This window comes from Nerophis ophidion, linkage group LG20, assembly GCF_033978795.1.
Source record: "Nerophis ophidion isolate RoL-2023_Sa linkage group LG20, RoL_Noph_v1.0, whole genome shotgun sequence".
NCBI classification, from domain to species: Eukaryota; Metazoa; Chordata; class Actinopteri; order Syngnathiformes; family Syngnathidae; genus Nerophis; species Nerophis ophidion.
In genome coordinates this window covers 32886981-32913096 of record NC_084630.1, presented here as the reverse complement: position 1 = coordinate 32913096, position 26116 = coordinate 32886981, and the positions used below count along the sequence as shown (strand labels likewise).

At 40.7% G+C, this 26116-nt stretch overlaps 1 protein-coding gene across 2 annotated transcripts in view; it reads left to right on the top strand.

The window, feature by feature from the left end:
* Window positions 1–26116, top strand: part of bmerb1 (bMERB domain containing 1) — an 83521-nt gene that overhangs the window by 34141 nt on the left and 23264 nt on the right. The window contains exons 1-2 of one of the 2 annotated variants that reach the window (XM_061881011.1): window positions 4309–4530; window positions 22499–22619. In XM_061881011.1, the coding sequence (XP_061736995.1) occupies window positions 4443–4530; window positions 22499–22619 (209 nt within the window). In that variant the 5' untranslated portion in view covers window positions 4309–4442. Of the gene's footprint in view, window positions 1–4308; window positions 4531–22498; window positions 22620–26116 lie in introns of those variants that run through there. The other variant, XM_061881010.1, reaches the window with a different exon arrangement.

Genomic DNA, 26116 nt, shown 5'->3' with positions numbered 1-26116 from the left:
TCGCATTAATGCCAATAAGTATTTTATTTATTGTTGGTTAGCTTCAGAATGACAATGTTATTAAAGGCCTACTGAAACCCACTACTACCCACTACGCAGTCTGATAGTTTATATATCAATGATGAAATATTAACATTGCAATACATGCCAATACGGCCTTTTTAGTTTACTAAATTACAATTTTAAATTTCCCGGGAGTTTCGTCTTCAAAACGTCGTGTAATGAGGACATGTACGCAAGACGTCACGGTTTTTTTAGGTAGTATGAGCGCTGTGCACACACACACACAGCTAAAAGTCGTCTGCTTTAACGGCATAATTATACAGTATTTTGGACATCTGTGTTGCTGAATCTTTTGCAATTTGTTAGAATAATATTGGAGTATTCACAGTAGAAAGATGGAGTTGGGAAGCTTTAGCCTTTAGCCACACAAACACACAGTGATTCCTTGTTTAAAATTCCTTGAGGTGAAACTTTCCTATGGATCAGAGCACGGTCAAGTGGACATGGATCCCTACCAAATGTCAACCAGCAGGTTTCGGTGAGAAAATTGTGGTTAAAAAGTCAGTTCTTACCAGAGAAAAGCTGAGCTTGTGCAGTCCATAGCCGCCGTCGACTCCCCTGAGACACTGCGCGTCAAGACACCCATGGAGACACCCTTCCGACTATCAAGTACTATTTAACTCACTAAAACACTAGCAATACAATAGAAAGATAAGGGATTTCCCAGAATTAACCTAGTAAATGTGTCTAAAAACATCGGAATCCGTCCCAATGCAATCGCGTTTTTTTTTTCTAGTCCGTCGTTATCTATATCCTCAAACAAAAATCTTTCATCCTCGCTCAAATTAATGGGGAAATTGTCGTTTTCTCGGTCCGAATAGCACTTTTTGTTGGAGGCTCCCATTAAAAACAATGTGAATATGTGAGGAGCCATCAAACATGTGACATCATCGTCTGCGACTTCCGGTAGAGGCAGGGTATTTCTCTTAGCACCGAAAGTTGCAAACTTTATCGTGGATGTTCTCTACTAAATCCTTTCAGCAAAAATATGGCAATATGGCGAAATGATCAAGTATGACACATAGAATGGACCTGCTATCCCCGTTTAAATAAGAAAATCTCATTTCAGTAGGCCTTTAAAAGGAATAAGAGATGTATTATACTCTAAAAATGTTGGTCTTACATAAAAACACACGCATTTAGTTGTATTCTGTGTTAAAAAACATTATATGGCTCTCACAGAAATACATTTTAAAATATTTAGCTTTAATGGCTCTCTCAGACAACCTCTGCTCTAACAAAAAAAAAAACACAAGCAACACTTTAGACAAATATAACATGAAGAGAATATGATAAATTGTTTTGTATATTCATGGAAAGAAAATTAAAAACAAAAATAACTTTTTCATGTGGCACAGTGGTGCATGTGTGCCTCACAATACAAAGGTCCTGGGTTCGATCCTGGGCTCGGGATCTTTCTGTGTGGAGTTTGCATGTTCTCCCCGTGGCTGCATGGGTTCCCTTTGGGTACTCCGGCTTCCTCCCATATCCAAAAAAATGCACCTGGGGATAGGTTGATTGGCAACACTAAAATTGGCCCTAGTGTGTGAATGTGAGTGTGAATGTTGTCTGTTTATCTGTGTTGGCCCTGTGATTTGGTGGCGACTTGTCCAGGTTTTACCCCGCCTTCTGCCCGAATGTACCTGAGATATACTCCAGCACCCCCCGTGACCCTGAAGGGACAAGCGGTAAAAAATGGATGGATGGATGTATGATCATGATTTATTTTAGGCCAGCAGAGAAGGCCTTGCTGGCCTTGACGGCGCACCACTGCTGTATTTATTATGTGTTATCATTATTCGTTTTTGCAGCCTCCCCTGAATGCACGTCACCGCTTTCCCATTGTTACTAGGCTGCATATGAAATGTGGAATAGGTTGGTACATAGGCGCCGATCCCGTGGGTGCTTCGCGCCGAGCGCCCACGGAAAATGCCGAGCACCCATATGGGATGGTGGCAACTCTCAAACTTTAATATAATTTTAGAAAAATCAATTTTGTTGTTAATTTTGTGGCCAGTTCAATCTTTTTCACATAATAAAAAAGCCACAAATCATACAGTCTATAATTTACAAAAGTCCGACCTAAATTTTATTGATGACCGATAAATAAACTAATGACACAATTCTCTTGCCTTTGAACACATTGCATAGGAGCGAATGAAGGGCATACTTACTACGAACAATGTCAACACTGTCATTAACATGTGCCATATAGTGAAACCGCACTAAACAACGACGGCAAACACATTTTGTAAGAATATTTGCACCGCAACACAACATAAACACAACAGAACGAATTCCCAGAATTCCCTGCAGCATCGACTTTTCCGGGACGCTACAAAATAAACAAACGCCATTGGTGGATCTACACCTACACTTACACTGTAATGATCAAGTACAAGTGCGTATCTAGTCGATACTACTAGGACTACATCAATATATTTTAACATCACATTTTCTTTCATTTTTTTTTAAATTTAAATTCATTTTTATAATCTCAGGAAATATGTCCCTGGACACATGAGGACATTGAATATAACCAATGTATGATCCTGTAACTACTTGGTATCGGATTGGTACCCAAATTTGTGGTATTATCCCAAACTAATGTAAAGTATCAAACAAGAGTAGAATAATAAGTGATTATTACATTTTAACAGAAGTGTAGATAGAACAAGTTGAAACAAAAAATAACCAGATATTAACAGTAAATGAACATGTAGATTAATAATTACCATGAATTGATTAACGTGGACCCCGACTTAAACAAGTTGAAAAACTTACTTGGGTGTTACCATTCAGTGGTCAATTGTACGGAATATGTACTGCAATGTGCAATGTACTAATAAGTTTCAACTAATCAATCAAATTCATTTTCTACCACTTGTCCTAATAAATGATAAATGACAATATGTTACTGCATATGTCAGCAGCTAAATTAGGAGTCTTTGTTTGTTTACTTACTACTAAAAGACCAGTTTTCTTGTTTGTTCACTATGTTATTTTAGGACAAATTTGCAATAATAACATATTTTTAATGTACTGTAAGATTTTTTTGTTAAAATAAAGCCAATGACGACATTTTTTGTGGTGCTCTTTATTTAGAAAAGCACCAAAATATTTTTTTTTTACCAGTACCAAATCAATCAATCAATCAATCAATCAATGTTTATTTTCATAGCCCTAAATCACATGTGTCTCAAAGGGCTGCACAAGACACAACGACATCCTCGGTTCAGATCCCACATTAGGGCAAGGAAAAACCCAGTCGAATGTCAATGTGAATGACTATGAGAAACCTTGGAGAGGACCGCAGATGACTTGGTAGGACATGTACAGCAAGTTGTGAACATAGTAAGCTCAGAAAACATAAGAACAAGTATTTACATTTGATTATTTATAATCCCGGGAGGTGGAATGTGGTGGGGGGAGGGTGTTAGTTTAGGGTTGAAGTTGCCTGGAGGTGTTCTTTTAGTGCGGTTTTGAAGGAGGATAAAGATGCACTTTCTTTTACACCTGTTGGGAGTGCATTCCATATTGATGTTGCATAGAAGGAGAATTAGTTCAAACCTTAGTTGGATTGGAATCTGGGTTTAACACGGTTTCTGGTGTTGTGTTTATGGTGGTCATTTACGTTATGGAAGTAGTTTGACATGTACTTTGGTATCAGGGAGGTGTAGCGGATTTATAGACTAGGCTCAGTGCAAGTTGTTTTACTCTGTCTTCCACCCTGAGCCAGCCCACTTTGGAGAAGTGGGTAGGAGTGAGGTGTGATCTGGGGTGGAGGTCTAAAAGTAACCTGATTAGCTTCTTCTGGGATGTTTGGAGTCTAGATTTGAGGGTTTTGGAGGTGCTGGCCGGGGTACCAGGAGGTGCATGCGTAATCGAAAAAGAGTTGAATGATAGTTCCCGCTAGAATCTTCAGGGTGCTTTTGTTGACCAGAGAGGAGATTCTGAAGAGAAATCTCGTTCGTTGGATGACTTTTGTGATAAACTTGGTTGCCATTTTATCACAGGAAAGATTAGCCTCTAGATTAGAATGGAACCTACCTGTAGGTAGGCGACCTCATCTTTCCCGGTGATAACATTGTCACCCACTTTACATATCAGCGATTTTAGATTGCAAATGCATGTACTTTATTCATAAACAAGTGAATTATTGTGAAATTATCACTCCCCAAACATAACCTCTCGAACCTCCCACGCTTTTTCGACGTCTCCCGCCTCCCCTTTGCCTGGCCGGCACTGCGCATGCGCGTAGTTTGAAGGGAGCCAAGGAGCCCGGATAAAGATGCTCCCAACGTCGCGGGCTCAGCCGGCATTAAACTTCACTGCCGTGTAAGCATTTAGCAGCAGCAGCAGCAGCAGCAGCAGCAGACATGGAAATGAGCAAGTCTTTTTCCGACACGGAGCGGGCACTCCGGAGCTACGGCGCCGTGTCGCAAACCGCGTGGACGACGGACAAAGGTGAGCAACATCCGCGGTGTGTTCACGTCATGCTAGCATGTTCCTGCATCCCTGCCTCGGTCCACTGATGCTAGGATGCACACATGCTGAGGAATGCAGTGCCAATCGCAACACGTATGATAAAAATATTTATAATAATAACATACCCTTTTAGTCGTGCAGCATTCAACGGTGTATCATGTGTAAAATGAAATATATATTTTTTCGTTATTTATTTTTTTTATTTACAGACAAACATATTTCATTATAGTTTATTTTGTTAATATCCGAGTCTGCAAAAGGGTCTTCCCTAGAAGCACACAGTTTATGGACAGGGACCCACAGTTTTAAAATATAACTGTACATCATCATATGATATACAACATTCAATTCACAATTTCATTTTTATAAATACAAAAAGTAATCTTTAAATCAAGTATGGAGTGATTGTTTGATAACTTATAAACGCATGCTTACCTTAGCTAAAGCTAAATATTACTCAAATCTCATCCACCTTAATAAAAATGATCCTAAATTTTTGTTTAGTACAGTAGCATTGCTAACCCAATAAGGAACCCCTTCCAGTAGCTCCATCCACTCAGCAGATGACTTTATGCAATTCTTTAATAAGAAAATTGAAGTCATTAGAAAGGAGATTAAAGACAATGCGTCCCAGCTACAACTGAGTTCTATTAACACAGATACGATTGTACATACGCCAGATATTTTCCTTGCCCTTATGTCAATCAATCAATCAATCAATTATATAGCCCTAAATCACTAGTGTCTCAAAGGGCTGCACAAACCACCACGACATCCTCGGTAGGCCCATATAAGGGCAAGGAAAACTCACACCCAGTGGGACATCAGTGACAATAATGACCCAGTGGGACGTCGGTGACAATGATGACTATGAGAACCTTACAGAGGAGGAAAGCAATGGATGTCGAGCGGGTCTAACATGATACTGTGAAAGTTCAATCCACAATGGATCCAACACAGTCGCGAGAGTCCAGTCCAAAGCGGATCCAACACAGCAGCGAGAGTCCCGTTCACAGCGGAGCCAGCAGGAAACCATCCCAAGCGGAGGCGGATCAGCATCGCAGAGATGTCCCCAGCCGATACACAGGCAAGCAGTACATGGCCACCGGATCGGACCGGACCCGCTCCACAAGGGAGAGTGGGACATAGAAGAAAAAGAAAAGAAACGGCAGATCAACTGGTCTAAAAAGGGAGTCTATTTAAAGGCTAGAGTATACAAATGAGTTTTAAGGTGAGACTTAAATGCTTCTACTGAGGTGGCATCTCGAACTGTTACCGGGAGGGCATTCCAGAGTACGGAAGCCCGAACGGAAAACGCTCTATAGCCCGCAGACTTTTTTTGGGCTTTGGGAATCACTAACAAGCCGGAGTCCTTTGAACGCAGATTTCTTGCCGGGACATATGGTGCAATACAATCGGCAAGATAGGATGGAGCTAGACCGTGTGGTATTTTATACGTAAGTAGTAAAACCTTAAAGTCACATCTTAAGTGCACAGGAAGCCAGTGCAGGTGAGCCAGTACAGGCGTAATGTGATCAAACTTTCTTTTTCTTGTCAAAAGTCTAGCAGCCGCATTTTGTACCAACTGTAATCTTTTAATGCTAGACATGGGGAGACCCGAAAATAATACGTTACAGTAGTCGAGGCGAGACGTAACAAACGCATGGATAATGATCTCAGCGTCTTTAGTGGACAGAATGGAGCGAATTTTAGCGATATTACGGAGATGAAAGAAGGCCGTTTTACGTAGTGGTTTGTGCAGCCCTTTGAGACACTAGTGATTTAGGGCTATATAAATAATCATTGATTGATTGATTGATTGAAATCCACCAAATCAGTCTCAATATCATCTTGAAGATCTGTGATAATCTCATTATACATTGATTAACGTCTGACTTAAACCAACATTGACCACTACACTATAGAAAATGTGTATTTTTGCTGAAGCAGCATGCATTTTCATTTTACACTCTCAATCCAATTATGCTGAGTTGGGTCAATTTGTACTGTCGAGGTGCAAATATTGCAGCATGTAAAAAAAAAAAAAATAGAAAATAAGTAAACAACACATTCCATTTGACCTCATAAACAGAGTTAATGAAGGTATCTCCAATTGAAAAACGTTGCTTTATAAAAAAAAGGAAGGTGCACATTGTGATGCTGTTGTTTGTAAAAAATGTAGTTATTTTAACTGAGCATCATTACTAGTTACCAACGCCTGGAATGACGCAAGTGTCGACACAACACAGAGGTGACGATGGTCCCTTCAGAGGACAGTTCCAACAGGGATTTTATGGAGAAAAAGGCGGGAAAAAGTGCATCATAATGTGTTTGGACACTGTTGGTGTGTTCAAACGCACAAAAACACCTGGAAAGCAGGAGGTAGCCCCGTCCTCTCATCCCTCGGCGGTCCAGTGTTTTGTGTGTGTGCATCCATTGTGACTGCAGGATGTGTCATCAGCTGGATGTCATGCAGATGCTGACATTTACCTGTTTTCTTTCCCACCGCGTGCTCGCTGCGTTTTGACCTCATTAAATCCTAACCCTACACTCTTTTTAACGAGGGCGCCATAGGATGATTGAATCAGGAAGTGGTGACTGTTGTGTGTCTGCATGCGAAATATGATTGTTCACAGTTTTCACTGGCTCGGCTTGTGCACAGAAAAATTGAGCAGAAATGTGGGGCAGGGAGAGAAAGGCATGAAACTTTGATTTGGTGAGTGGAAACAAAACAAGGTTTTTTTTTCTTCGAGGAGGCTTGAGTCTGCTGTGGTGAGTCAGCTGCGTCCTCGCTGCATGCAATTTGGGTCTCTGCAGGAGCCCGCGCTCATTTTATCCTGTCACGATGTGACCCACTCTGATCAGAAAGCATCTGGCATAGCATATTGTGGTGATTATAAATCAACACAGAACAGAAAACTAACTAGTGTCACGATGCAACACCAAAATAATAGCGCAGTACATGTAGGCCAACTATACTACCATACTTTCCAGGCAGTGACGGGCCGTGCATTTCCCACCTAAGCCTTCAGTGATCTCCGACTTCAATGATTACCTCTCAAAATACCGTAACTGATGTTACCACATCATCATTGCTGGAGAAATACTATACAGGAACACATTTACACCATACTGTGCATTGAATCACATAAACCAGTGGTTCTCAAATGGGGGTACACGTACCCCTGGGGGTACTTGAAGGTATGCCAAGGAGTACAAGAGATTTTTTTTAAATATTATAAAAAATAGCAACAATTAAAAAAATCTGTTATAGATTTATTGAATAATACTTCGACAAAATATGAATGTAATTTCATAAACTGAAAAGAAATGCAACAATGCAATATTCAGTGTTGACAGCTAGATTTTTTGTAGACATGTTCCATAAATATTGATGTTAAAGATTTCTTTTTTTGTGAAGAAATGTTCAGAATTAAATTCAGGAATCCAGATGGATCTCTATTACAATCCCCGAAGAGCGCACTTTAAGTTGATGATTGCTTCTATATGTAGAAATCTTTATTTATGATTGAATTACTTGTTTATTTTTCAACAAGTTTTTAGTTATTTGTATGTCTTTTTTTCCCAAATAGTTCAAGAAAGACCACTACAAATGAGCAATATTTAGCACTGTTATACAACTTAATAAATCAGAAATGGATGACATAGTGCTGTAGTTGACTTCTTTATCTCTTTTTTTCAACCAAAAATGCATTGCTCTGATTAGGGGGTACTTGAATTAAAAAAATGTTCACAGGGGGTACATCACTGAAAAAAGGTTGAGAACCACTGACATAAACATTATACAAAGCAGGTTTTTTTCTGTCGCAGTTAAAAATCATTTAAAAGGCATCAGCAATTAAAACATATACTTTAAATTTCTCTGCTTGGCTTATGCAACTTCCGGTCAATAAAGTTTGATTCAAAGTACACACTCCTCAAAGATATATTAACTGCCCTGACCACATGATGGCGACAAATACACATGTAACAATGTTAGTTAAATGACAAACATGACAAACTTTAACAACAAGAGTATACAACTTGTAGTGGTAACAGAACAGCTACTGTCAACAACTTGTGATCTGATTGGTTATCGCAACTGTCTCTCAGCTCTGTGTTCTCAAATTAATCTGCTAAAGGTCCAGATGAGTATCCAATCACAGGACGCGTAAATGTCACATTAAACGTGAGGCCATCTAGAAGGCCTTACTGACAACAACTCGTGATCTGATTGGCTATCACAACTGTCTGTCGCTGTATGTCCCCGTTCACTGACAGTGCAAGGACGCCTGCATTGTTGATTCTGAAGGCGTCATAAGTTAGCTGAATTCTGATTGGATGCAAACTAAACCTAACAACAACAGCACTGGAACGAGCATATGACATGAATAGAATATGAATAATTTTAGATATTTAGGAAAAGTAAATACAAAAATAATTGTATCTTTAATTATGATCATGATTACTGGTTTTGTTAGGCTAGCAGAGAAGGCCTTGCTGGCCCTGACGACACACCACTGTTTCCAGGCGATAGAGTGCAGCAACCACTACATTTTAGAAAAAACATTTATTTGTACAAATTTTAGCCACACCAGACCAGAAGCATCAGATATATACTATCCATCAATCCATTTTATACCGCTTATTCCCTTTGGGGCCACGGGGGACGCTGGAGCCTATCTCAGCTAAAATCGGGTGGAAGGCGGTGTACACCCTTGACAACTCGCCACCTCATCGCAGGGCCAACACAGATAGACAGACAACATTCACACACACACACTAGGGCCATTTTAGTGTTGCCAATCAACCTATCCCCAGGTGCTTGTCTTTGGAGGTTGGAGGAAGCCGTAGTACCCGGAGGGAATCCACGCATTCACGGGAAGGACATGCAAACTCCACATAGAAAGATCCCGAGCCCGGGATTGAACCCAGGACTACTCAGGACCTAAGTATTGTGAGGCAGACGCACTAACCCTTGTTTCACCGTGCTGCCCCAGATATATACTAGTACAACATATTTTGTAAATGTTTATTTACATGCCTTAATTGTTTCCAAATGATGCCTGTCACACGGCAGTGAAACGGCTTATCAAACAAATCAGAAGTCATCGTCATGGTACCACGAACTGCGTAAGCTAGCTCTCCTATCAGCTTAACAAACTCAATAACTCCACAAAGGGCTGGGCGATATGGACCAAAACTGATACCGTGGTATTCTTAGTCTGATATATACCGGCATCTTAAAAAAATGTGCAAAGTGTTTTAGGCTGTCTAAGTGCTTTATGGCTAGACAACCAGGGTTGAGAGTACTCAGAATATTTTTTGTTGCAAGTCGTAATAAAATGTGTTGTTTATTCCTATTAAGTAATTACTTAGCCATTGTTATGTTAAAGCAGTTTTCATTAATTTTGTATATTAATGTGAGGTTCATACTATTTAATGCTTGTGCGGGGGGTGGGATGGAGCTTCTACTCGCTCACTGCGGTAAAAGCCGCTGGCTGTTAAGTTTAAAGCTACTCTTCAGCCACCCAGCCGCTACAGGTTAGTCCGCACAGGCTATGGAGTGGGGTACTTTCAAGCCAAGGTGTTGATAAACATTTGACGAAGATGGGAAGTATCGCTAGCTGCTATGCTAAGTCTCTAGCAGATAGTTGATAACATAAACAGATTTGATTAGTGAGAAAGTCACCACAAAGAGAGATATGTTCTCAATCAAGTTGGTGTATGTGTAAATAAAGCTGTAGTCTTTCACCAAAAGCCAAATGAAAGGAGATTAAAGACAATGCGTCCCAGCTACAACGGGGTTATAGTAACACAGATACGATTGTATATACGGCGGATACTGCAAATATCCAAAATAGTTTCTCTCGTTTTGATGAAATAACATTAGAAGGATTGTTACAACGTGTAAATGGAATAAAACAAACAACATGTTTACTTGACCCACTTCCTGGGAAACTTATCAAGGAACTTTTTGTATTATTAGGTCCATCAGTGCTAAATATTATAAACTTATCACTTTCCTCGGGCACTGTTCCCGTTGCATTCAAAAAAGCGGTTATTCATCCTCTCCTTAAAAGACCTAACCTCGATCCAGACCTCATGGTAAACTACCGACCGGTGTCTCACCTTCCCTTTATTTCGAAAATCCTCGAAAAAATTGTTGCAGAGCAGCTAAATGAGCACTTAGCGTTTAACAATCTATGTGAAACCTTTCAATCCGGTTTCAGGGCAAATCACTCGACTGAGACAGCCCTCGCAAAACTGACTAATGATCTATTGCTAACGATGGACTCTGATGCGTCATCTATGTTGCTGCTCCTCGATCTTAGCGCTGCTTTCGATACCGTCGATCATAATATTTTATTAGAGCGTATCAAAATACGAATTGGTATTTCAGACTCAGCCCTGTCATGGTTTAACTCTTATCTTACTGATAGGATGCAGTGCGTCTCCTATAACAGTGTGACCTCGGACTATGTTAAGGTAACGTGTGGAGTTCCCCAGGGTTCGGTCCTTGGCCCTGTACTCTTCAGCATCTACATGCTGCCGCTAGGTGACGTCATACGCAAATACGGTATTAGCTTTCACTGTTATGCTGATGACACCCAACTTTACATGCCCCTAAAGCTGACCAACACGCCGGACTGTAGTCAGTTGGAAGCGTGTCTTAATGAAATTAAACAATGGATGTCCGCTAACTTTTTGCAACTTAATGCCAAAAAAACGGAAATGCTGATTATCGGTCCTGCTAGACACCGACCTCTATTTAATAATACAACTTTAACATTTGACAACCAAATAATAAAACAAGGTGACTCTGTAAAAAATCTGGGTATTATCTTCGACCCAACTCTCTCCTTTGAGTCACACATTAAAAGCGTTACTAAAACGGCCTTCTTTCATCTCCGTAATATCGCTAAAATTCGCTCCATTTTGTCCACTAAAGACGCCGAGATCATTATCCATGCGTTTGTTACGTCTCGTCTCGATTACTGTAACGTATTATTTTCGGGTCTCCCAATGTCTAGCATTAAAAGATTACAGTTGGTACAAAATGCGGCTGCTAGACTTTTGACAAGAACAAGAAAGTTTGATCATATTACGCCTGTACTGGCTCACCTGCACTGGCTTCCTGTGCACTTAAGATGTGACTTTAAGGTTTTACTACTTACGTATAAAATACTACACGGTCTAGCTCCAGCCTATCTTGCCGATTGTATTGTACCGTATGTCCCGGCAAGAAATCTGCGTTCAAAAGACTCCGGCTTATTAGTGATTCCTAGAGCTCAAAAAAAGTCTGCGGGCTATAGAGCGTTTTCCGTTCGGGCTCCAGTACTCTGGAATGCCCTCCCGGTAACAGTTCGAGATGCTACCTCAGTAGAAGCATTTAAGTCTCATCTTAAAACTCATCTGTATACTCTAGCCTTTAAATAGACCTCCTTTTTAGACCAGTTGATCTGCCGCTTCTTTTCTTTCTCCTATGTCCCCCCCTCCCTTGTGGAGGGGGTCCGGTCCGATGACCATGGATGAAGTACTGACTGTCCAGAGTCGAGACCCAGGATGGACCGCTCGTCGGGACCCAGGATGGACCGCTCGCCTGTATCGGTTGGGGACATCTCTACGCTGCTGATCCGCTTGAGATGGTTTCCTGTGGACGGGACTCTCACTGCTGTCTTGGAGCCACTATGGATTGAACTTTCACAGTATCATGTTAGACCCGCTCGACATCCATTGCTTTCGGTCCCCTAGAGGGGGGGGGTTGCCCACATCTGAGGTCCTCTCCAAGGTTTCTCATAGTCAGCATTGTCGCTGGCGTCCCACTGAATGTGAATTCTCCCTGCCCACTGGGTGTGAGTTTTCCTTGCCCTTTTGTGGGTTCTTCCGAGGATGTTGTAGTCGTAATGATTTGTGCAGTCCTTTGAGACATTTGTGATTTGGGGCTATATAAATAAACATTGATTGATTGATTGATTGAAATGCCGTCGCTGACCAAAGCATTGTACCAGTCGGGAGTCGAGAAGTTGGCACCGCGTGCCGTTTTTTGTTTTTTTTCAAGTTATATGCGCAGCGTGTCATTTTATGTCATAGTGCATCAGAGAAGCCTCCATACACACGCAAGGGGTGGGGCTGACCCAAAGAGGACGCCCTGTGTTTCGCCTGTCAGGCGCAGAGAAGAGCAAACAGTCGTAACAAAAGTACATCAAAAGATACCGGAATGGCAGCATTGTCTCAAATATATACAGCTTTTTAAAATATACATGTAATAACTATAATACCGGTACATCACACAGCCCTAACTCCACGGTGACGTTTTGGTGAATTTACGAAACTGGAATAGTACAAAAAGCATGCCATTGTAAGTTAATAATAATAATAATAATAATAATAATAATAATAATAATAATAATAATAATAACCCAGACACTTGTAAACGTGAAAGCATATTCGCTAATGTTAATGATGCTAGCTTGATTACATTATGATAGCATGTATAAATATGCATGAAAACACTCCTACAGACATCAAACATGGGACAGTTTTGTATGTTTATTTTTTTTGTTATATTGGAGAACTGACAAATGTTGCTTGAAGTGATGAATGAAAAATCTTTTTGAGCATAAACGTTGGATGGATAGTAGACGAAACGGGATATACCTCCGGTTCAAGGCATGAAACAGGAAGTACATTTTCATTCCGCAGCACTTGCAGTGAGCGAACTCGTCCGAAAGATGGCACCATAGCACAGACAATTACACACCTTGTTGGTTTCTCTGTCGGTGTTGAAAACTATTTCTTGAATACAAAACAGTATGGCTGTTAGTGAAGAAAAATCAGCAAAAATGGGCGCACCATTTTATAAGCTGTAGGGTTCAAAGCGTAGGGAAAAAGTAGCGGCTAAGAGTCTGAAAAATACGGTAGTATAAGGAATCCTCAACAACAACTACATTTTCTTAACTTTGTAACTTTAGCAAAAACTATTTTCAGCAAGCACCACAACAATGCATGCTTGGAAGCCGGAAGCACCCCCATCAAATTATTAGGATCCCACCCAACACTCCACTCCTTGCAGGTGGGGAGAGTCCACATAGATCCTTTTGTTCGAAGGCTGTTTAAAATCATGAGAGGTGGCTAGAATGGAAGTTTAACAATTTATTCTACAAAACAGAGTAATACAAACAATAAAAATACCAGCGGTATCGAGCTATCAAAAGGTAGAAGCAGTCTGTAAAATGTCTAATGCTTTTGTTCACCTAGGTTTCTCCGCTTTGACAGGTATCACGACTGAAAGTAAACTTTACAATGGTTTACACACACATTCTCCTCCTTCCGTCTCTCTCCAGGCTAGTACATAAATAAGAATATATTTGCGTGAGACTTATCTTCTTCGAACAGAACCAGGGCCAAAGGTAGTAATTTCTAAGGCATTCCATTTTGCCCAAAGTAGAAAAAATATTCCCTTAACAGACGCTACAACATATTTAACATTTTGAAATAATGTTTGAGTTGGATCTTAATCTGAAATCCATAACTGTCTCAAAAGGCATCTTACAAGAGGGAGGACATTCATCATTATAGAAACTTGGATATACTTTAGAGTAGACATTGTTCTTTGCGCGATAGACGATCTACCATATGATATCAATTTGGCGTGTACCGCAATTTTGACAGCGACAAATGAACGAGCACGTCCTCACCAAAAAGTAATATAGCTGCAAGGTTCATCAATTTTGTATTGTGATCCAATTAATTAATTAATTATGTGGATGTTAATGAAAAGAACATTGTTAAATATGTTTGTCACTGTAATGTCTTTTACCCAATCTAGGATTGTCCTTCATGAAAGAGCGATTTCCACTCCAGTATAGACATAGAGCGGCTTGTATCGCTGCTGGTATTTTTGTCTACACTTGGTGCGCTCCACCAAGACATCTGAGTAAGTAGTTTTCTTTATGCCACTGTATGGCACACTGAAGAAATAAAATTAACAAGAAAACCATCAAAAATTAAAAAAAATAGAGCAAAAAGACAATGTAATGAGAAAAGGCAGAAATGATGATGCAAATAATAAAGATACAAATATTTATCTTTAAAAATATATATATATATATATATATATATATATACATAAAACGTTTCTTTAGCCTTTTAATTGACCTATTTCATTACAAATAACATGCTGATGCCAGCAAACTTCACCGCTTTGTCGTCCTTTGTAGGTTTTGCCAAAAAATCTAAATCGTAATCAAAAATAGAGTTTTCAGAGTAAAAAATTGGGATATTGTTTTCGGACAAAATCGTGCCACCCTACAATACAGCATTCTCACTAGCGGCTAACGTCCCTACACAAGGCAAAGCCACTTCAAAGTCAGCAATTATCGCTAAATGGCAGCAAATAAACAACGTTTCTTACAAATGTCATTATCACTGGAGGAGGAGGAATAGCTAAACATGCTACACTACACACCGTACGAGGATATGCCCACAGATAACCACAAGTGAGCTCTTAAATTTAAATCAAAGGTGGGTGGATCAATGCAAATAGACACAGTATACTACATTGGTTAGGGCCCTGTGATGAAGTGGTGACTTGTCCAGGGTGTACACCGCCTGCCACCTGGTGCAGCTGGGATAGGCTCCAGCCAGCCACCCCCGTGACCCCAAGAGGGACAAGCGTGAGAAAATGGATGGATGGATTCATTGGTTAGATCGATGTCTGATTCAGTCCCGACTGAACAGCGAGGCTTGCATATAAACTCTTCTGATTAGTCAGCAAAAGACGGTGCGACCTAATCACTAAACAGAGGAAGGTGTGCTTTAAACAGTGCTCACAGCAAGAACTGGCAACAAAAGGAGGGGAGGAGCGCTGAAACCCAAATAAACACTAAACAGAGGAAAAACAATATACAGGTCATGACAAACTTTTTGCTGCTCTTATAGTCCATCCATCCATCCATTTTCTACCGCTTATTCCCTTTCGGGGTGGCGGGGGGCGCTGGCGCCTATCTCAGCTACAATCGGGCGGAAGGCAGGGTACACCCTGGACAAGTCGCCACCTCATCGCAGGGCCAACACAGATAGACGGACAACATTCACACTCACATTCACACACTAGGGCCAATTTAGTGTTGCCAATCAACCTATCCCCAGGTGCATGTCTTTGGAAGTGGGAGGAAGCCGGAGTACCCGGAGGGAACCCACGCATTCACGGGGAGAACATGCAAACTCCACACAGAAAGATCCCGAGCCTGGATTTGAACCCAGGACTGCAGGAACTTCGTATTGTGAGGCAGACGCACTAACCCCTCTGCCACCGTGAAGCCCGCTCTTATAGTCAACCTTGGAAAATGTCTGCAATCTACATGCAGAGTTGTCTCCAGATTGTCAAAACATCTGTGGCGGTTGGGCTGTGGCAAGGGGTGTGTTGAACATGTCATCATATAATTTGCATGATTTTCTTTAAAAATAATACAAATTATACATTTAAAAACTCATCTTTTTAATTAGTATTAACATATATTTTTTGTTATATCATATCGTTTTGCTATATTTTTCAATTGTTGCTGCTTATTATTATACAACATTTTCAAGTTTCTAGAAACTTATCTGATCCTTTTAGTGACTTTTCCTTTATTAAAAATAACTAGCTACAAATCTAGCATCTTTTTCTGGTGTTATTGGAGACTGTACTTTTGTTTAGAGACTCTTTACTGATGTCACTCCATGTCCCCTACGAACAGCAATAGGTGCAGCAAGCCTTCCTCTCCTTAAAAGCTGCCACCGTCCTCTTAATATCTGGTGTTAATGTTTGTGTGTTATGAATGTTCATTGTTACCATGATCGTACCATGATTACCATGTTACCATGATTCTTCGCCGACCGGCGAAGAATGAGGAAGTGTTGTGTGTCTAGGAGTGATGCACGGCAAATTACATTTGTGCACGGGAGGGAACACGTGTTGGAACTAGGGATGTCACGGTATAAACATTTCTTATCACGGTTATTGTGACCAAAATTATTACAGTTATTATTACCGCTGCATTTTAAATGTGTTCAAAAATTACATATACTGAAATCTTTAAACTAAGTTTTATTTACAAAACAAATAAAACATTTAAAAATATATACTTTGTAGAAGAAACAATATTGTGAATAAATGTTACATGTACCTCAAGTAGAAATTAAATGGGCATATGAAAATAACATAAGCATTATTAACAGAGTAATATGTCAGAAACCAAATAACATATACTGTAAATACAAATAAATATCAAAATGTGCAAGGTAGCACATAATGGCCGTAAGATGTAACTGCACTTTTTGTCCTTGGATACAACAAAAGTGTTGATATATGAAAGGTGTAACACATATCAGAGAACATCTCTCAACTATGTGAAAGGTTGGCAACGAAATATGACAGTGCTGAGGGATCAGAAGCAGCTGTTGATGTTGGGTAGATGATGATGTACTGTAGCATCGAACTTGCCCGCTGCACGCCCACTCTATAAATAAGGGAAAAGCAAATGTATTATTATATTTATTAGATGCTAATTAGTATTATAATCATCTGAATGACACACACGCGCACACACACACACACACACACACACCCACACACACACACTTAGTTGCTTGCTTATGGTTGTCCATCGATTCGATGATGACCATCTTCTTTTATTTGTGAGTCTGCTGATGTTTGAACAGTCCGATCCTGGATCCACAGATGCGGTTACAGACCGGGCATGTGAAGGAGGTGCTGGGGGGAGCAGGTGTGGCTCGGTGAGCATGCCTCTTCGCACGCTTTGCTGCACGGTGTTGTGTGCGCTGTTCCTCTATATAATCCACTCCCTGTGAGGAGTGGGAGCGCCAGAGGTCTCGGCAGGAAGCAAGTTCCTCCAGTGAAGAGGGGTTGATCTGGCATCTCTTCAGTGTGGTTTTCATTTGGTCTTTGAACCGCTTCTTCTGCCCACCAGCACTGCGTTGGCCTAGGTGTAATTGACCATAGAGGATTTTGCGTGGGAGTCTATGGCTGGGCATTCGGATGACATGCCCCAACCACCTGAGTTGATGTCGGGTCATGATGGACTCCACACTGCAGCTGCCTGCCCTCTCCAGCACTTCTGTGTGCGGCACTCTGTCCTTCCATGTGATGCCAAGGATCTTCTGCAGACATCTTACATGGAAAGTCACCAGGCTTCTCAGATGGCGGCTGTAGATAGTCCATGCCTCACATCCGTACAGTAATGCAGTGATGCATACTGCGCTGTAGACCAGCACTTTGGTGTGGAGTTTGAGGTTCCTGTTCTGAAAAACCCTTCTCCTTAGACGACCAAAAGATGCTGATGCTTGCTTGAGGCGGTTCTGGATCTCGTCATCCATTGAGCAGGTGTCAGACATTATGCTCCCCAGGTATTTAAAGGTGGGCACCGTGAGCAGCTGTTTCCCTGCTGCTGTGAGGGTTATTGTGGGGTTTTGTGGGAGGTCAGCACTAGACTGACAGAGTACCTCTGTCTTCTGGGTGTTGATTGTCAGTCCCATTCTGGTATATGCAGTTACAACTGCCGAGAGGATGTTTTGTAGAGCCTGTGGTGTATGGGCAACCAGGGCACAGTCATCGGCGTATTGCAGCTCAATGATGGTCTCTGAGGTCAGCTTGGTAGTTGCCTGTAGCCTCCTGATGTTAAACAGGTTACCATCAAGCCTGAAGTCTATGGTAACTCCAGCCTGCTCCTCCATCCCCCTACGTGGCAGTGTTGTGACACAGACGAGAAAGATATTGAAGAGAACTGGAGCCAGCACACAGCCCTGCCTCACTCCAGTTTTCACACCAAAGGGATCTGAGCTGTGTCTTCCCACTACCACTCGGGCCATTATCCCAGATTGGAACTGTGCAAGGATGGTGAGAAACTTGGGTGGACACCCAAATCTCTTCAGGACTTGCCACAGTAGGTCCCCGTTTACTGTGTCAAATGCCTTTGAAAGGTCGACAAAGGCAATGAGCAAGTCCTTGTGCTGCTCCCGGCATTTCTCTTGGAGCTGACGTGTCACAAAGATCATGTCAACTGTCCCCCGGTCCTTCCGAAAACCACACTGCGACTCTGGGGTGACCCGTTCTGATATTGCGGGGATGAGTCTGCGGAGCATGACCTTGGCAAGGACCTTTCCAGCAATGGCCAACAGAGAGATACCCCTACTATTGGAGCAGATGGATTTGTCTCCTTTGTTCTTGTAGATGGTCACAATGTTGGCATCTTTCCACTGTTGCGGGACACACTCTCGTCTCCACACCTCTGAAATGTAGAGATGCAGTGTCCGTGTACAGAGGTAGCCTCCTTCCTTGAGAAGTTCAGCCGGGATGCTGTCAGGTCCAGGGGATTTATTGTTTTTCAGGGTTTTGACTGCATGCAGGATTTCTTTGAAGGTTGGGGGGAGGTTGAGATCTGGCAAGCTAGGATGTTCAGGGAGCTCTGCAAGGACAGTTGGGTCCACTGGGGTGGGCTGGTTGAGCACGGTGTTAAAATGCTCAGCCCACCGCTCCACTAACATAGCCACACACACACACACACACACACACACACACACACACACACACACACACACACACACACACACACACACACAAACCGTAATGCTAGACTTGTAAACACAAAACACGTTGCATTGTTTCTACTAGGATTTGTTTTAAAAGTAATGTAAAGTAACAGCAGTCATTAACAGCACAAACACAAACACAATTGCAGTTTGTTTTGCTACAGTGTGCTTTGTGTGCATACACTACTTGCTCTCACCGATAGCGCCCAATAACAAGTAGCTTTATGTAACAATAAAGTGCAACTATAAGAACGTTTGACAGACAAACGAAGACATGTTCTTTTTCAAACACTTTGCATCATGCATTCAACTACAAGTTGACTTACCTTGCACTCGACTTGTAGTTGTGACTGGTGGTACCGGAGTTGGCTCAACATGTTAAGAGTGTTGCCTTCCTTTTCGGGGACTTGTTTCCTGCATTTTCTGATGAAGGGCTGACTATCCTCAATTATTTTACCTTAAGCACGCTTTACCATTCCAAAATATGTCAAGACTACTACGAGGGCAACATCTCAAGAGCGAATTCCGTGTGTTGTTTTCCGCCATTGAAAACAGCACTGGTGCACATGTGCCATCTTCTGAGGAGCAGCTGCTGGTGAGTTTTCAGGAAGTGAGCGATAAATGACTGTTTTTCAAAAATAAAAAAATTAAACGGTATTAGTAACCATCTGGAATTTTACCGCTGTTTATCATTATATCGTTTACCGTTACATTCCTAGTTAAAAAGTACATCAGACTTGGTGTGACATCTTCTGGGAGCTACAATACAATAAATTAATTTAATTTGTTTTCACGTATAAACCCTAATCTGTAAGGTGTGGTGGCTTTTATTTTTCCGTGGTGGGCAGCCACAATCAAGTACATGCAGGAAAGGCCCTGACATTCTTTGCAAAACCTGCGTAATTATCAAAAAATTGCCTTTTTGAGGTATATCCGTCAACTAAAGGGTGCATATAGGGACAGAATGAAATACACTCACTTCCCACGCTGTAACCGAACACATGGAAGTCAGAAGAGTCAACAACTAGTGAATCCCAGGGACAAAATCCACACACATAACTGTGAAAATGTATAATTTAGTGGTTGCCCCTAGCTGCATCGTTGACTTATTTTACATCACTGTGACTTCTTGCACATAAATGAGAATAGACTGTCACACATGTTAGGATGTTTGTTCTCATACATGTAAATAATTGTCCTGAGAAGCAGTATAGGATCATTGCAGCCTGTGGTGCTGCAACATTTGATGAGCATAACCATTGCTTGGTTAAATGTTTTAAGGCTGCGGTGTCTTGTGAAGGCAAGAAATAAGTCAATTAGCGACAAGCCGCAGCTGGTCGATCAGTCCACAATATTAGCAAGCCTTGTGGCGGAGGTCTGTGTACTGAAACGCTACATTTGTCTCGAGCGTTTAAGGCGACAGAGCGGGTCTTGTTGCACCGCCGCAAAGAAAAAGCGTCCAGTGGTAGCGCAGACTCTGCGCATTGCAGGAAATATGAGAAGCAACTTAATAAACCATCCCCCAGAATAATATATTTGAAGCCAGTAAAGCAAAGCATCAATTTTTGAGGTCTTTACATCCATAAAAATTTAATTGTCAGATATTTGCTTGAAACAGTGTATGTTTCTGCACAATTCTTTGCACTTAAAACACAGTGCAAAAAATAGAACATTTTAGCATTATGTTTGTGTTCAATTACAGTAAGTGTGTTTATCCTAAACATTCCTGCCACTACATTTTACTCACCATTATTCTGGGAGATGTTGTTATTGTTGCATCTCAATATATAAATTTGTCATTTTTGCTCTGTCCCGTAAATCTGATAGCAACAAGCGAACAAAAGCGTCTTCAACTCAGTAGCATTACCGCTAGAGGCTAATGTCCCTCCACAGTACAAAGCCCCTTCTAAGTCAGAAATCCTCAGCTCTCTTTTGAAACTTTTCCTATTTCATAAAGAAATACCCAGAAAAAGCTAAGGGTCTTTTAATTATTTATTTTGGGATTCCAAATTAATATTAGAGAAGAGAATAATAAGAGTGTGGTGCTATCAGAAGAAAGGAAAGGGCAACAGAGAGACCGACAACAAACATTCAAGTCTTATGCTATGAGAGAGGAGGGAGGGGAGGTTGATGGTTGTGTAAGGTGTCGGGAAGACAGAAAGTAAAGTATGAGCAAATACAGAATTCAACACAGTTGGGCTCCAAGAATGTTAAGGTCATAAACATGTTTGTTATCTTTGCACAAAACCCAGGCACAGGCAGCTAAGAAAGAAGAACATTACACAACATTTAGACTGAAATCGTGGTTTAGACACATCTCAGTGTCTAATGTTAAAACAATCTAATCTAAACCCAGGTATTGGGAATTTGTATCGTATCGATTCAAATTTGAGAAGATACCCATCTCTAAATGTAAGGTGACATTTTTATGACACATATGGTAGTAATACATATGATTTTTGTAGTCTTTTTTACATGGTTTTCTCAACACACGTTTGTGCCAGGAAAGCGTCAACAAAAAAGTCAAACATGGAAAAAATAAATGCTTTAATGGTGGTCATACAGGAACTCTATTGAGGTATGATGAAGTCTTATGTAATGCATTTTGTCGGTTTCTTTTTCGAATTCAGTCCCTCAAACATGAAGTGTTCATGGTATATTGCTGCTGTGTCGGGTCGCCAGAATGGGCTACCTGCAAACGTGCTTTGTGTGACATGTACCTCTAAAAAAACAAAAACAAAAAAATATATATACTGTAGATTCCTGTGCTGTGGCAACATGGATTGTTAAGGCTGACTGTTGTAATGGGTCCTTTCGCTTTAATGAGTATCGTTTATCTGCGGTCCATAGCTTGTTTTTCATTGGCCAACGGCACAATGTAGAACTGAAATTAACACAAAAATTTGAAGAAAAGGCACAATGTGAACATTCTGAAATGTTTATACTAATGATAATACTTAGACGTGTATATGTATTTTAGTAGGTGTCCATTTTTTAGGCCTTTCTATAAAATAAAGAATTCCAGTTGGAGTAGATCATGGCTAGTTCATGGCTGACAGCTTGACACCATGGATTTTGGTGACTGACACAGGAGGTTCTGTGATTGAATTGCAACTTGTGTGCCATTTACATCTCCTTTTCATACATGCGTGGGTGGACTTCCTCCTATAGATTCCAACAAAAATGCTCCATTGGTGACTCAAAATTGTCATTTAGTGTGAATGTGAATGGGAAGGTTGTTTGTCAAGCCAGCTGGGATAAGCTGCAGCCCAGCTGAAACCTTTCAGACAAACCTAGGTGTCAAAAAGTTTCCACTGTTCTAAGCAGTATTTGTTTGCTTCCTGTTCCCTAGGCCATTGTGACGTGTCCATGGCGGAGAGCACCATCTCTCCAGAGGAAATTGAGATGGAGATGACTCGTATCCAACGTTTGAGGGAGGTCTTAGTGCGCCGGGAGTCTGAGCTGCGCTTCATGTAAGTCACACAGTCTTTGGCTTTTTGGAATTTCCAGAACAGACAGGGGATCGTGGTGAAGATTTGGTAAAGGAAAGATGGCTGACCATGCTGTAATGAACTTACTGCATCCTCGTCAAGGATTATAGATTCATGGGCCGTCCAACTGTTTCCTTTATGACAGCTGCACTGCCTCATCGTTGCGCCCACTCATCATTTCCTACCTTGTAAACAAATCACATCCATCCATCCATTTTCTACCGCTTATTCCCTTTCGGGGGCGCTGGCGCCTATCTCAAATCACATGCATTTACCAAATGTGTGTGTGTAATTTTTGTGTATATACAGTATATATATATATATATATGTATATATATATATATATATATATATATATATATATATATATTAGGGGTACACACGGTACACAAAAAATTTCGGTTCGGTACGTACCTCGGTTCACAGGTCACGGTTCGGTTCATTTTCGGTACAGTAAGAAAAGAACAAAATATGAATTTTTCGATTACTTAAACAAATTTGCTAAATCTTCCACCAAAAATATTTTTCTTTGTGGAATATTTGATGTGAAGTAATCAGAAACTTTGATAGGTCAATAATTCATAGTAACATTGATTTTGATTCAATATTATGTTTTGAGCAATGACAGTTTGAAAGAAAAAAAACACCTTTGTTTTATTAGTCAACTTTGCAACTTTTTCTAAATTACATTTAGCCTTCAAGCTTTATTTCACTTTTGTTTATGTTTTTGTTTATTTTAATAGTATTTTTAGAATGTGCCGTGGGCCTTTAAAACATTAGCTGTGGGGGTGCAAATGGCCTCCGGGGCACACTTTCGACACCCCTGCTATAGATAATAAAAAATAAATTCTGATAAATCTATGGATAAAAAGCAGAGCCTGGCGACACATGCACGTTTATCATAACTCTCTCGCTCTCTCTGTCTATGCCCCTCCCTCATGAATGTTGCTGCGTGCAGCACTTTTTTTTTTTTTTTAACCCCTTCTTAACCCTGAACGTACATTGAAAATACACGCAACCATATCTCAAAATGCCGGACATTCAAGGCATTTAAGAAACTCCACCTGGACAGCCCCGCAAAGAGGACATATCCGGTGAAAGAGGAGGTATGGTCAGAGTATCATAGCCCAGTCGTTGCTCGCATGCCGTGTGTTTTTTTGATTGATTGAAACTTTTATTAGTAGATTGCACAGTACAGTACATATTCAGTACAATTGACCACTAAATGGTAACACCCCAATAAGTTTTTCAACTTGTTTAAGTCGGGGTACACGTAAATCGATTCATGGTGCCTCGTTGTGCATTGTTTACAAAACGTGCGGCGCTACTTAATATGTCCGTGTCGTTCGGTACACCTCCGAACAGAACCCCGAACCGAACTGAAACCCCTGTACCGAAACGGTATAACACAAATACACGTACCCCTAATATATATATATATATATATATATATATATATATATATATATATATATATATACACACAAACCCAGTTTCCACATGAGTTGGGAAATTGTGTTAGATATACTGTAAATATAAACAGAATACAAAGATTTGCAAATCATTTTCAACCCATATTCTGTTGAATATGCTACAAAGACAACATATTTGATGTTCAAACTGATAAAAAAAGTATTTCTTTGCAAATAATCATTAACTTTAGAATTTGATGCCAGCAACACGTGACACAGAAGTTGGGAAAGGTGGCAATAAATACTGATAAAGTTGAGGAATGCTCATCAAACACTTATATTGAACATCCCACAGGTGTGCAGGCTAATTGGAAACAGTTGGGTGCCATGATTGGGTATAAAAGCAGCTTCCATGAAAAGCTAAGTGATTCACAAACAAGGATAAGGTGAGGGTCTCCACTTTGTAAGCAAATTGTCCAACAGTTTTAGAACAACATTTCCCAACAAGCTATTGCAAGGAATTTAGGGATTTTACCATCTACGGTCTGTAAAATCATCAAAAAGTTCAGAGAATATGGAGAAATCACTGCACGTAAGCGATGATATTACGGACTTTTAAATCCCTCAGGCGGTACTGCATCAAAATCCAACATCGGTGTGTAAAGGATATCACCACATGGGCTCAGGAACACTTCATAGAACCACTGTCAGTAACTATAGTTGGTCGCTATATCTGTAATTGCAAGTTAAAACTCTACTATGCAAAGCCAAACCCATTTATCAGCAATATCCTGAAACGCCGCCGGCATGGCTGGGCCTGAGCTCACCTAAGATGGACTGATGCAAAGTGGAAAGGATTTCTGTGGTCTGACGAGTCCACATTCAAATTATATTTGGGAACAGGACGTGGTGTCCTCCAGAACAAAGAGGAAAATAACCATTCAGATTTTTATAGGCGCAAAGTTCAAAAGCCAGCATCTGTGATGGTATGGGGGTGTATTAGTGCCTAAGGCATGGGTAACTTACACATCTGTGAAGGCACTGAAAGATCCATACAGGTTTTGGAGCAACATATGTTGTCATCCAAGCAACGTTGTCATGGACGCCCCTGTTTATTTCAGCAAGACAGGTGTTACAACAGCGTGGCTTCGTAAAAAAGGAGTGCGGGTACTTTCCTGGCCCACCTGCAGTCCAGACCTGTCTCCCTTCAAAAATGTGTGGCACATTATGAAGAGTAAAATACGACAGCGGAGACCCCAGACTGTTGAACGCCTGAAGCTTTACATAAAACAAGGATGGGAAAGAATTCCACTTTCAAAGCTTCAACAATTAGTTTCCTCAGTTCCCAAACGTTTATTGAGTGTTGTTAAAAGAAAAGATGATGTAACAGTGGTGAACATGCCTTTTCTCAACTACTTTGGCATGTGTTGCAGCCATGAAATTCTAAGTTAATTATTTGCAAAAAAAAAAAAAAAAAAGTTTATGAGTTTGAACGTCAAATATCTTGTCTTTGTAGTGCATGCAATTGAATATGTGTTGAAAAGGATTTGCAAATCATTGTATTCCATTTATATTTACATCTAACACAATTTCCCAACTCATATGGAAACGGGGTTTGTACGTACATACACACATTCACATATATATATATATATATATATATATATATATATATATATATATATATATGTATATATATATATATATATACACATGCACACGTATACACACGTGTATATATATACACACACACACACACGTGTATATATATATACACACACACACACACACACACACACATACGTGTATATATACACACACACACACACACACACACACACACACACACACACACACACACGTGTATATATATATACATACACGCACACACACACACACACACACACACACACACACACACACACACACACACATACATACATACATATATATATAATACATTTTCTACTGCTTTTCCCTTTTGGGCTCGCTGAGGGTGCTGGAGCCTATCTCAGCTGCATTCGGGCTGAAGGCGGAGTACCCTGGACAAGTCGCCATCTCATCGCA